The following is a 13,412-nucleotide window of genomic DNA, read 5'->3' as shown; positions in this document are numbered from 1 at the left end:
AGGCATCCTCATCCATAAACAAAGTTGCCCTTCCTCTCTGGAGAGAAAGAAACACCTAAAAATAGCACAGGCATGCCAGGGCTGAGTGGATGGGGAGCAGAGGCACTGGGGCATGCCCAAACCAAGGAGCCAAGCTCCGTGTGTGTGTGTGTGTGTGTGTGTGTGTGTGTGTGGCGGGGGGCGCAGGGAGTGGGAGGGAAGGGAAGAGGGAAGAATCTTCTGCCCATATGTGTCTACCCAAAACAATCTCCATGTGTTCTAAATGCTTATCAGCTTCTCTGAGTTCACTCACTCTGAATTTATCTTTGCTCGAACTCTTTTCCTGACTCTTCTCTCAGTCTTCTGGACCTTAATGTTGTTTTGAGGAACCATGTCTCTAGTTCTAGCTATTTCAGAATTATCCACTCCAGTCTCTAGGAACCTATGCCAGAATTTTGCATTTGACTTATTTTCTGACTCCACCACAGCTTGAGCTCCTTCGGGGCAAGGACTGTTTCTTATTAGCTTTATATTTCTGTCATGCTTAGCACAAAGTAGATGTTCAGCAAATGCTTGATGAAGGATCAGGCGGTTGGAAGGCTAGATGGCTGGCTGGCTGGCTTGTTGGATGAATGGATAGATAGATGGCTGATGGATGAATTGATGATGGGTGCATGGGCGGATGAATGGATAATCGGACACTTGGATGGATGGACGGCTCTGACCAGTCCTAATACCTGTGTCTTTGTTCCCCCAGGCATGACTTGCCAAGCGCGAAGCTCCTACATGGACACAGAGGTGCTCTGGGGCCACCGGTTCACACCAGTCCTCACCTTGGAAAAGGGCTTCTATGAGGTGGACTACAACACCTTCCATGATACCTATGAGACCAACACTCCCAGCTGCTGTGCCAAGGAGCTGGCAGAAATGAAGCAGGAAGGCCAGCTCTTCCAGTACGCCCCCAGCAGCCCCCTGCTGGAAAGCATCGCTAAAGCAGAGTTGGAGGAAGAGGCTGAACAGGATGGAGAGGATGGACCCGAGGGGCTAAATGGCTCCCGGGAGACCAGGGGCTTGGTGTAAGGGCTGTGCTCTCCCCACATCCTCCCTTCTCTGGCTTCTGTGAGCTCCGACGCTGCAGAGCCGGGGTCAGGGAGGGTGGACCAGCTGAGTGTGGTATTTGGGGGCCCAGAAGCCATCAGGGCTCTGTGGGAGGAATAGTCTATCCAGCCCCCAGACCTCCCAGCTCAGGGCTTCTCTGGACAGGTGACCTGTTGCCTGGGCCCCCACGGCAATCCTGCCTCCTCTCTCCCAGCCCCTGTCAGCGCCGGCCAAGGGCCAGGCCAGGATGGGTCCCCCTGCAATGCAGGGGACAGAGTGGCCTCTGTCCTTACACACCAATCCTTATCAACTGGCCCCGAATCGTCTCCTCTCTCAGGTCTCATGGGCCAGCCGGCAGGGGCTGACACCTAGAGAGGACAGTCACCCCCGTCCCTTCCTCCCTACCAGCCTAAGGCTCATCATGGATTCAAGAAGAGATTCTGCCCTCCTGGAGACTCAGATGCTCATCCTAGACCGAGGTCGTGGGCCTCCTGGGTTAGGCTGGAGCTAAGCCATGCAGGCACTTCTTTCACATGGAGACCAAGGGTGCCGCCCTGGGGGCTGCAGAGGACCAGGCCCTGGGCGATCTCTCCCATTATCTGTGAAGGGTGTGTGCTCATCCTCTGCTGGGCTCTACCTGTCAAACGTAGCCTCCCAGGCACCTGACCTTCTTAGTGTGGCTGCTCATGTGGCCCGGGCCACAGAGCACCTCCGAGCCTGTGCAGGGTGCAGGCCGTCCCTCGTCACACCGTGCCCTGCACCCCCCACTGAAGGGAGAACCCCGAAGCTGGTTCTTTTTTGCACTTTCAGCCCAAGAATCTCCAAGGGCTTCTAACCTTCACTGTGACTTTCTTTCAAAATCCCAGAGAGCCGGTGGCGGATCCAGAGAAGGAGGGCTGCGTTTCAGAGGACAAGATGCGCCAGGCAGTGTAGAGAGAGGGAGGGAAAGCAGAGAGAAAGGCAAGCGACTAGAATTTTAAAATAAGCATCAGCACCAGTTGTCGCTGAGGTATCTGAGGTCAGGACTCGGCACATCTTTGTTAACCAGCGAATTAGAGGGTGGGGGCCGAGAGGAGAGGCGACCACAACCACGGAGGCAGCATCCCCTTCAAGCCCAGGCTGGACCAACTCTCAGCTGGTCCCGGTAGCCCCTGGGCCGGCCCTCCCACACCCAGGAGTCAGGGCTGGGAGAGCAGGGATGATGCCCAGGGAGGGGGTGGGAAGGGCCGCCTGTCCCATCCTGCAAACACAGGGGAGGAGAATCATGGGAGAATAAGGAGGGGGTGAACATGAAGAGAGGAAAGAGCAGAGGAGAGCCTTAAAACGGACAGCTTCAGAGGGCTTTGCTTTTCCAGTACAGATGGCACCGAAGGGAGATGGATGGATGGACAGACCAACAGTGCAGATTGTCCTGTCGATGGGTGGAGCTTGTCTGATGTATGTTGAGGCAGACAGACTTGTGATTAGCTGACCTAGACCTGGAGAGAGATTTCAAATATTCCCCAGTCACAAAATTATGGAGGCCTCACCCAGAATTCTTTTTTTAATCCTTACCCAAGGACATGATCGATTTTAGAAAGAGGGGAAGGGAGGTAGAGAAACATCGGTTGGTTGTCTCTCACACACACCCCAACTGGGGACCAAACCTGCAACCCAGCCTTGTGCCCTGACGGGGAATCGAACCCACAATCTTCTAGTTTACAGGACAATGTTCCAACCAGCTGAGTCACAGGGGCCAGGCCTCACCTAAAATTTTCACAGCTCTCAACTGGCCTGTGAACACAGAAGCATTCTCCTGCCTGCAGTGTGAAGTGCAATCCCAGCAGTAAGAGCAAAGCTGCAGTGAGGTGGAGAGTTAAAGCAGAGCAAAGAGACTTGGGTTTGGATCTCAGGCCCTGGCCCCCTCAGGGGCCAGCTGCTTGGGCACGCAGGCTGGGTCTTGAGAGGTGGACACAGGGAAGCAGTGAGCAAGCAGGGGTCTTCCCCAGAGGCACAGTGCTGAATCAGGGCTCAGGCACCCATCCGGGGTGAAGCAGGTCATGCCAGGGGCTGGAACCCTGCCCTCAGCGGGAAAAGGAAGCTGGTAGCCCGCATCCCCACACTGGGAATGGCCTGCAGTTAGGAGTCTAAGGCGGGGGGCCCACTACTAAAATCAGAGGCCTTGGGGTGAGAGGAACTGCAGCAAACTCTTGTGCCAGCGCTGACCCAGGCCCCCCAGACCCAGGGCTTGCCCAGCAGGCTTAGTTCCTCGCCCCCAACCAGATCCACAGCCTGCCTTAGTCACACCCCTCAGCGCCTGCAGGCTCCAGCCCTCAGTGAGGCCGCTGAGCAAGGACAGGAAGCCACAGGTGAAAGTAGCCTGGCGGCTGCACTGGAACCTATTTCTCACCTGCCTCCTGCGTTTATGATTGGAAGCATGCCCAGCGGGCCAAGCGAGATGCCTTCCAGTTTTCTCTATCTCTGCAGAGACAATCTGAATTGGCCTCCACAAATTCAAATCACATCTCTCTGCCAATCCCCAAAGCCGGAAAGGTCACAGAAGAGGAAGAGAGCAATGCAGCCCAAATCTGAAGCTCCACATAGACCAGAGCCCACGTGTATGGGGATTAGTCACGCACTAATCTAAGCATGCACATTAGCATCCTTCTCTCATGGAAACACAGAAGCAAGACTGCCATTCATATGCCTAGAAAACCCTCCTTCATGGCTCATCGATCCAATCAAAACTTGAGAAGTTCTTCAGACCATTTTGTGGAGTTCTTGCATACACATGGACTTACTAAGTGCAAAGTCTGATGATGGCCAGAGCTTCAGCGAGTCACTTTGAACACGTTGTGCCGGCACACTGGTCCCCGTGGGCCAGAGCCCCGAGTTGCGTGACTCAGATTCCCCCGTTACTTCTGACAGGCCCCAGAGAGCTGAGCCAGGCTGTGAGGCGGGGCCACTGGGAGTTCCCAGAGGCCTCAATGTCTCCCAGATCCCAAGCGTCATCTCTGGGCTCAGACCCCGAAGCACTGAGAGCTGACTCCTGCCTTAGCGTCTACATCCTTCCTCTCTGAGAATAAATATGCCCTGTAAGGGAAAGGCCCGAGACCCAGAGGAAGGTAAGTTCCCCCTTGCTCTCCTCCCCCATTCAATCTGGCACCTGACGGGTGTTGACACCTTTACCCAGAGGACCCCGTTCCCAGGCCAGGTAGAAAGGGCATTGCCCGTGATTCAAATGCCACCCTGGCTGTGCGATCAGAGCCCACTCTTGTCATTTCATCCTTCTGCTTTGAGATCACAGCTGTAGCTGTTGACCTTGATGGAGGAGAAACAGCCCTTGTGTGTCCTGGAAGCACCCTCCCTCCCATGAACTGTAACCACTGGGCACCTCCTTTCGCATTCCTGCCCCATGGCCTGCCTTCCAGCAGGTCTGTGTCTGTGAGTCAGGAGCCATGGAAACTTGAATGTTTCATACTGACATTTCCCAAAACAAAAACAGTTGGCCTATTGTCTGTTAAGAACATGCTCCAAAATGCACCTCTGCACACACCATTTATGCAGCAGTACCACATGCCCAGCTGTGGGTGGGCACCTCACACCCGGGCAGCTGCATTTAATTCCCAAAGCACCTCAGAGAAACCCTTAGAACCCCTTGTTACCAATGAGACAACTGAGGTTCAGGGAGGTTAATTAGTTTGCTCAAGGCCACACAGATAATGACAGGTGCCAAGCGCCTCCCGAACAAACACAGATGGGCCATCATCCTGCTGAACCCCCATGTCCATCGGAGACGCGTCTCCCGAGCTCCGGCAGCAGGAATAAGGACGCCCCGACCCTTCAGATTGTCGGGCGCATGCGTGCTGTGCTGTGGAGCATCAGCTCCCATCCACCAGCAGGTTCCCCTGTGGCAGGACAACTGGGAACACCTCCCTCTGGTTCCTAGAGAATGAATGGGCTGTGACGAGAGATGGATGGGGACTTGCATTGCTTCAGGAAGAAGCCCATTCTGCTGGGCCTGGTTTTTGCCAGTGACACCTCCTTAAACTGCCATGTCCAACCCTTCTCCCTGTTTAGGATTTGTCAATCTTCTTATTAAAAGAACACCACTGCACTGCTAAAAATTCATCCAATAAAGTGGGTTTGATCGTACCAGACTCCATAGATGACCACGGGCTTCCCAGTGAAGTTCATTGCCAACTGAAGCAAACCCGGCCTTCTTATTTGCATCAGTCTAAAAACTCAGTAGCAACATCTAGACCAGTGTTGGGGTGACTGTGTGGGCAAAGGTGGGGAGGAGGAAACCGAGTGAGGAGGCTGGGTCAGGAATCAGGACTCGTGGGCAAGTGTGGGACAGGGAACCAGAAATGCAGAGAATGCAAGCAATGCGGATTCTTAGGTTAGCTCACTCATTCCGTCCCCCAGACAATCTCTGTACCTTCTTTAATATTACATGTTCAGATTTACATTACATAAGTAATTAAGTATCTTAAAATTCTCACTTTAGGGAGCCCTTGGACCAGCAGTCCGAGTTCGTGGCATTAACTAGCGAGAGGGTCGGTATGACTGCACAACGCAGAGGGTGTGGAAGAAGTTGTGACGTTCGGCATTGGCAAAAGATGCTGGGATGTTGCAGTTAGGGCCAAAGGTCTCTGTTAAAAATGTCATTAGTAGTAGAGGATTTCAGATTGGCTTCTCTTCTGCTCTAGTCGACCCAATGGGAATTGAACAGTTCAGATTTACGAAAGAGGTTAACTGAAGATCTCTCACTTAAATCATTCCAAAAGGGTAAAATGGCCTGCCAGGGCTTGGGCTTAGCCCGAGAGGCAGTATTTTAGGTTGTGAAGGGCAGACAGCACTGCTGTGTATGGGAGGCCTCCCGTGTCCAGCCCACGGTGCCTGGGCCTGTCTTTCTTAGTCAGTTTGGGCTGCTGTACAAACATCCCACAGACCGGGCGGCTTAAACAGTGAACATTTGTTTCTCACAGCTCTGGAGGCTGGGAAGTCCAAGATCAAGATACCAGCAGCTGATCCAGGGCCCGGGGCGGGCCTGCTTCTGGTTCACAGGTGACCATCTTCTCAGTGTCCTCACGTGATGGAAAGGAAGGCACTCTAGGGACTCTTCTTATTTTTATTGTTTTGCTTACTGATTAGAAAGAGAGGGGAAGGGAGGGAAAGAAAGAGAAAGAAAAACCTCAATTTGCTGTTTTCCTTATTTATGCACTCATTGGTTGCTCCTTGCATGTGCCCTGACTGGAAACTGAACCCACAACCTTGGTGTATTGGGACGACGCTCTAACCAGCTGTCACGATCCCATTCAGGAGCGCTTCACCCTCGGGACCTAGTCGGTAAAGGCCCCACCCCCTATTACCATCACTTGAGGGGTTAGGGCTTCAATTGGGGGGGCACACACATCCAACCTATAGCAAGCCATAAGCAGATTAGTGCCTGCGACCCAGGCCAAAGCAGGTGCAGGGCCGCTAAGTGAGCATCGACAAAAGGACCTGGAAATGCCGAGGGCGAAGCTGCCTTCATGGTAGTCATGTAAAATAAAAACGTTTGCAAAGGCCAGGAGGCTCCGGGAACGGCTGGCTGCTTGCCTGTGGGGCGGGGGAGTGGGGGGCTCTTGGCTGTGGATTGCAGCTCAAAGACTATTCTGCATCAGAAGGGAGACACCAAGTCAGAGGGCAGGAGGGGGCGCCCTTCAAGGTCAGGTTTGCTGGTCAAGCCTGGGTTGCAGTTTGGGGAAGGAGAACCAGACACTCATTCCTGATCAAAAGCAAAAATCTGAACACCACCCTCAGCAAACCCATTCTGGCCCCAAGGGTCCAGACTGCTTCTTCTGGGCAGAGGACCGGCTGGAGACACCCCCCCCCCCCCCCGGATGTCCCTGTAGACCCTGCACGATGCCAGGCATAAAGCCTGTTGATGGCAAGTAAATGTCTAGGAAGGAGCTTCAGAAACAGAAATGTGTCTGGCTTGTCCCTCTAAGGGACTATTCACAGTTACTCAGAGCACTGTGACAGTGACCTGGCTGCCTTTCGCTGAGGAAGAACCTCACTTCACAGAGAAGGAATTAACGAGAAGGTGAGCACCTTGGTGCACTTGGCCTTGAGCTTCCTTCTGCACAGTGGCAAAAGCCTGCATGAGGACCCCGAGGGCAGAGCGGGGCGAGGCTGCTGGTGGTAAGGAAGCAGGTGATAGGCACAGGCATTCAGGGTCCCTTCACGAGCACACACTGAAGGTCATTGTCACGTTCCAAATTGCCTCTTAGATAAACACTCTCATGGGGGAGAACGCAGTCAGCCAACCTTCACAGCAGTGACTTTTTCTCTCTGAACCAGAAGAAGAGATCGGTCACTGTCACTCAGGAATTCACCGCCATCTGTTTCCCTCCACGAGGAAGAGGCCAGCTGGGCCTGGTTGTCCGTGGAGCAGATGGGCGGGAGGGGAAGTGTTTGCTGAACCCAGACCACACCCCGATGGGCAGAAATGTGGCTGCCACACTCCCCCGTCCCTGCTGTTCTCACTCAGGGACTGGGACAGTGGGGGCCTCACCCCCTTGCTCTTCACGTGAAGCAAGGGACTGGTGCTCCACCCAACAAACAGGCCCATCTTCAAGAGGCCTCACAGCCTTTTCGTGTAAAAGAAGAGCATCCTGTTACGTGAAAGGATGGAGCTGTTGCTCTCTTGTCTCCCAGAATCCCAGTGGGACCACGGTAGCAGGAGAACCTGGCCATAAGTCTAATGGCCGGCCGTCCGGATCACTGCCCCCAGGCCGCAGGACCTTTGTCAGGCGTCCACACAGCCAGCTGGTTGTGTCAGAAAGCAAGGCTGACTCCGAACAATGTTCAAAGCATCTCTGACTTCTCCTTGACTCGGGTTTCCGGCATGGGCCTCCATTGGACAAATACTTACCGAGCACCTTCCACGTGCCAGGAGCAGGGACGGGTACTGTGGCCTCAGCCTGGACCTAGACAGACCGTCTCCCCACCACCCCACCCCCGGGGGAATTTCCTGGCTGCTGGGGAGTGAGGAGCCGCAGAAAAGTACACAGACAGATGAGAGGCTAGCATCTGCAGCAAGGGCTGTGGAGGAAGCAAGCCAAGTATGAGGTTGAGAACAGCGGGTGAGCCTAAGGAAGGACCTGGGGACTGTCTCTCCACGAAGGTGCCCCCCAGCAGAGGCGTTAAGTAAGAGCAGCAATGAGCTAATCAGGGGAAGTGGTGGAGGGACTGATTCTGGGCAGAGGGAACGGCGAACGGCGTGAATGTGAACGTGCTGGGGTGAAGGGAGGGAAGGACAGCCCTGGGAGGCTGCCGCACAACAGGGGAGGGGGAGCAGAGGGGCAGGCCCTGCCGGAGGGGCGGTGCAGCTGTGAGTGTGGATGCTGCTCCGAGCGTAGCTGCAAGCCGTGGGAGGGTTTTACCGGAGGGGCGACCCTGTGCAGTTCTGCACTGAGCAGGCGTGGCCTCGGACACACTGCCCGTTCAGCCCCCAGGGCTCCCAGGCTATCAGCCACACGGTAGGGACACTTTCTGAGCTGCTCGATCTCAGTGTACCCAACCTCGGCCTCCAAGACTGAAAAACCACAGCTCACTCTAAACACCTCTTTATGAACATTTCCAAGTTGTATGCTCAGGAGTCTTTCTGAGCCACTCTGATCAAATTCATTTTAAGTATTATTGCACGTCTTATGTGTCAGACACCGATCAGATTGTGTGAGGACCCTTGTAAGTGCCGCAAACCATACCCCAGGTCGGCCGGCGGGATTTTCCACCTGCACCTGGCACCCGCCTCACTGAGCCTCCTCCGCGGGTGGCCCTGCTGCCCTCAGGCTCTGCAGCAATGCCCAGAACGCCTTCCTGATGCATGCAGCACAGACCTTGGTGGCTCACTCCGCACTCGTCTCAAATAGGGAGCGGACTCTTTTCACTGCAACACTTCCAGGGTGCAGCTGCAAGAGAAGACATGTCTCTTCTCAAAGTCGTAACAGTTTCCAAATTTCATTCTGTGAGGAACTGCTCGTGTGTATGATGGGTATATAATGCCTGAGAAACTGGGATTGGTTGGGTACACCCGAGAAGTCCAGCTCTCTTCCCCTTCCCAATCTCTCTTCCCCACGGGCATCGTGGACCCCCAGATGGCCCACACTCTGCCCCCTGCCCTGCCCACCGCCCATGGCTCAATGCCTCACACTCACTGACGTTTCCTTCTAAAGCTCTTTCAAGAATAGCAGCACCCTCCGTCAGTTGAAACTCACTATTCCTTCCTCCTCTGTATAAGAAATAGGTTGTATTTAAAAAATAAGACAACAAATCAACCCTTTTCAGGATGGAAGAGTTCAGGGAGTGGGACTTGGTTGTGTCCAGAAGTCCTTCCTGGCCACCCTCTCAGGCCAGACTTAACTCATAACCACTCACTCACTCATCCAGCAAACACTGATGAGCACCTTCCGTGTTCCGAGCGTCCTGCCAGGATCCCGGGAAACAGGCTTGATCAGAGGATGGCCCCTGCTCTTTGGGAGCCCAGAGCCAGGCCGGGTGCAGGGTTTCAAACGGATTGCTCTGGCTGGCCTCTCGGACCAATGGTCTCAATGGCGCGTAGACACAGATAAATGCCTGTGCCGCTGGGTCCTCGAGGAAAGAACCAGGTAAAAACACATGAGTATATTCAAGAAAATTATTCAGAGAAAGGGTTCAAAATTCAGGTTTTGACTATAAAATCAGTAATTTGTCACCAAATAAGTATTAATGATTTATACATTTAAAATGTGCCATTAAAAGACAGTTGAAACTCCAGGAAAAACCTTCACACACTTCACGCCCACCCCTCTCAGGTCTTGTTTATGCTCATCACTCTAATGGACGGAGAACTGGTCGACCAGCAAAACTTAACCTTAACTGTTGGTGGCTTACCACCCATGGTGAGTACAGAGTTCACAGTTGTGTTCAGAGTTGCACACAGCAAGTCTGATTACTGTGAGGGTTTTCCTGAGCTCCTCTCGGCTGGACCACGGGCATGGACTGGATCTGTGCTTCCCTTTTTCTGGTGTTACACAGTTCCCTGGATGTTTTTCATGCTGCAAGTTAAAAAAAGAACAAAAACAAAGAAACCACAGCCATTCATCCACAGACCTGGGAAAACACCACTGCCTGCAGGCCCTCCCGAAGCCTTCTTGTCCACATCGCTGCAGGCGGCCAGCGGGGAGGCTGCATTTCCCAGCCAGCAGCCCGTGCCCGCAGGGAATTTCTGCAGAACCTGCGCCACAGGCTTCCCCATCACAGGCCCATCAGTGCACAGACCTCAGTGAGAGCCCCTGCGGGGGGACACGGTGGGCCTGGCACTGTGTTTGGGATTGGAGTCCCAACCGTAGGCTAAAGAGACACGGTCCTTGTCCTCGAGGAACTGATGTTGGAGGGGGAGGCAAGCACTAACCTAATAAATTCACACAGTGTGAATGTACGCGTGTGCTTTGGACCAGTCCTTTGAAAGAGAGGTATACGGGGTGATGAAAGTTTAAAAAGCACAGATTGGGGGACCTTACCTGGTCTGCAGAAGTGGCTTGGGGCTGAGTCCCAAAGCATAAGAAGGGCTTGATCAGGAGGAGTCAGAGTGGAGACAGCCCCTCAGGAGTGGGCACTTCTTTGGGAAAGACTCAGATTGTGTGTGTGTGAAGGGGGGAGCGGGTAATGCCCTGAGAGATCCAAAAGGCAGCCAGGGGAGGGCCTGGCACATGGGGTGGGGCAGAAGGGAAGATGCTGGCCAATGGGGCGGAGTAGCAGGACCCGGGCTGCACCAAGGCAGACACTGATCATTGTCCTGAAAGCAGTGGAACCCCGCAGAACAGCAGGCATTATTACAGTAATCATCCGGTTAAGAGAAGAGAACAAATTAAAAGGGGCACGAGGGTGCTCTCAGAGGTCAGCTGGATGAGAAGTGACAGTGACTTGGACTAAGGAGGCAGCGGTGGGGTTGAAGAGATGCCGACGGGTTGGAGAAAGGGCTGCAGGAATAATTGACAGAAGGACGGGTCCCAGGGACAGAGGGGTATTGGGAAAAAGGCCAGGCCTCTGGCCTGCAGAACCAAACAGTGGGCTGGGTCACTCCACCAGCGCAGCCACCCGGGGGCATAGTCCAACCCTGGTGGTGATGGTGGTGGTGGTGGTGGTGGTGAAGGGGAGGGGAAACTGGTATGAGTTTGGTTTTGGACCCCATGGAAGAGTCATGAGATGAAAACACAGCAGGACTGAGCAACACAAGGTGACACATTTATCTGCAGAGCAAGTCCTCTGAACTTCCCACGGCAGCCACACGCTGGTCCCCAAGCACACCGGTGTCCCCGGACAGCCAGGCAGAGAGCCCGTCTTCAGCCAAGAGAACCCCTGCGTTTCATGCTGATCCCCTCTCCTCTTCTCTCTCCGCATGGCCTATTTTTTCCTTTCTTATACGTCACCCATCCTAGCTTGCCTGGATTTCTCTCCTAATTAGTTCTTTTTGCATTGTACCTTCGCAATTGCTTTTGATTTCTGAGGCCCATGTAAATGCCCTGCTTCCATTCTTGAAGCTTTCCTTTAAAGTTGCTGTCATCTCGTTGGTTTCTATTGGGATGTATGACAGGTGGCCAGCTTAAAAAATGGGAACTTCAATAGTGTCCTTACAGATTTGCATTTTCACATCAGCTGGAGTAAAGACTGTCGGATCCTCTGAAGGGGCGGGTGGGCAGAAGGCTGTGTGGAATGAGACAACTGGCTGTTCATGCGGTGAGAGGTCTCAGGGAGGAAATCTGAACAAATCAACGGTGGGCAGAGAACTTCATGAACGACAGTTCATATGCAATTTGATTCCTACGCTATTGCCCTCATTTCGCCCCATCCCCTTTAATTCATGTTCACTGTGCTGAGACTGGCCTGCTGTGAAAGAGAGTCCAGAAAGAGCTTAGGGTGCAGCTTCAATGAACTGGCCCAGATAGTCCCACTTCATTAATTTCATTTTATTCACTTAAGGAAGGCCTTTGTGTGTCACGGGTCAGGACCCGTCGCTCCCGGGGCTCCCATTCATCATCTGTCCTCCGTTCTCGAGAGAGTCGTGCTTCAAGTTTCTACGGCAAAATCCTCAGCCACGTTTCAGGAAAATGTTCAGTGGAGGGCAACGTGCCACCCACACACTCACACACTCACACAACACAGGTACACGACACACACACCTCCCTCCGTTTTTTCTTACTGACCTTTGATTTGATTATAATAACCACTGCATGACACACTAATTTACAATTAGAGTTGTAAAGAGAAAACCACTCCCAAATACAAATATCCTATGGTTTGCACTTGTGGTTTGCGTCACCATTTTCTTCAAATACCGCACAGGTGAGAAGCAAAAAGTGCTCCTGCAGGAAGGGTTTTTGTCCCCCCTCTGAGTGGCCCCACCTCCTGGGAAAGAAGACAGCCTCTCAGTCGGACTGCCCCAGCTTCACCCTCTGAGTCCCTGTCTCTGCCTTGGAAGAGTGACAACCACCTCATGGAAGGTCATAGAATTAAATGAGATTTCATGGGAAGGCCCCACTCAGAGCAGCTCCTTTTCCTTTAACTCGGGGGTCATGTACAGAGAAAGGAACCTCCTTTTCTCACCCTCCTGCCCCCTCGGGCTCGCCCTGTTCTTTAGCCAGGCACGAATGAAGGCATCCCAGTCTGTCGTACTGTTCCCTCAGTTCCTCCTGTCACCTCCTCTTTTCCTTCACTGTTCCATGGTTTTCCACCTCATTATTGGCCATCTGAAAACTTCTCAGGCCACGCTAAATAGACCTCTTCTCTTGGACCTGCCGGCAGTGTTCCTGTGGCTGCCTCCTGGCAGGGCCCTTCCTGGCCCGGAGGGCCGCCCTCAATCTGCCTCCTCCTTCTCCTCTGCAGCTAACTCAGCCTTTCATTCATTCTCCTTTTCCCCAGTGATTTACTGAGAACCTTCTGCAAACCTGGTCACTCTGTGCCCAGCACCGCACAACATCCTTACTCGGGGGTTTACAGAGGGTGTTTGAGACAAAACCTACTCATGCTTAACACACGCCTTATGAGCAGGGCAACTGGGCAGCGCCGCCCATCTTAGCCAACAAGGTTCAGCTCCCCTGTTCCCCCCACACACATAAGGACAGATCAGAGGAGGGGTTCAGCTTTCACAGGCCAGAGATCACAAGAGGCCAGGTCTGCTCAGAGCTTTACCCGATCCCTCTGCTCTTGCTCACTCAGTGTGAGGGCTCCCTGCCCTACCGCACAGACAGGGCTGCCCAGCTCGTATATGCCCAGTGTGCAGCCATAGAACTGGGTGCCCAGCTCTGGCCCAGAGGGGAATGGTCAGG

The 13,412-nt window shown here is 53.6% G+C and overlaps 1 protein-coding gene and 1 long non-coding RNA gene across 2 annotated transcripts in view; both read left to right on the top strand.

Moving 5' to 3' along the window:
- The window catches only part of KCNJ5 (potassium inwardly rectifying channel subfamily J member 5), a 29,675-nt gene extending 27,081 nt beyond the window's left edge, over positions 1-2,594 (top strand). The window contains exon 3 of the mRNA XM_045860130.1: positions 737-2,594. Within this exon, the coding sequence (XP_045716086.1) occupies positions 737-1,059 (323 nt within the window). The 3' untranslated portion in view covers positions 1,060-2,594. The remainder of the gene's footprint in view (positions 1-736) is intronic.
- Positions 2,595-2,761: 167 nt separating this feature from the next.
- On the top strand, positions 2,762-10,486 carry LOC123832621. The gene is made up of 3 exons (XR_006788099.1): positions 2,762-4,181; positions 6,048-6,126; positions 7,335-10,486. It is a non-coding gene; the product is annotated as an uncharacterized LOC123832621 (long non-coding RNA).
- The last annotated feature ends 2,926 nt before the right edge of the window (positions 10,487-13,412 follow it).

This window comes from Phyllostomus hastatus, unplaced genomic scaffold, assembly GCF_019186645.2.
Source record: "Phyllostomus hastatus isolate PE091 unplaced genomic scaffold, TTU_PhHast_1.1 phas_scaffold_193, whole genome shotgun sequence".
Lineage (NCBI taxonomy): Eukaryota > Metazoa > Chordata > Mammalia > Chiroptera > Phyllostomidae > Phyllostomus > Phyllostomus hastatus.
Note: the sequence above shows the minus strand (reverse complement) of the source record. Positions and strands in the feature narration are given on the sequence as shown.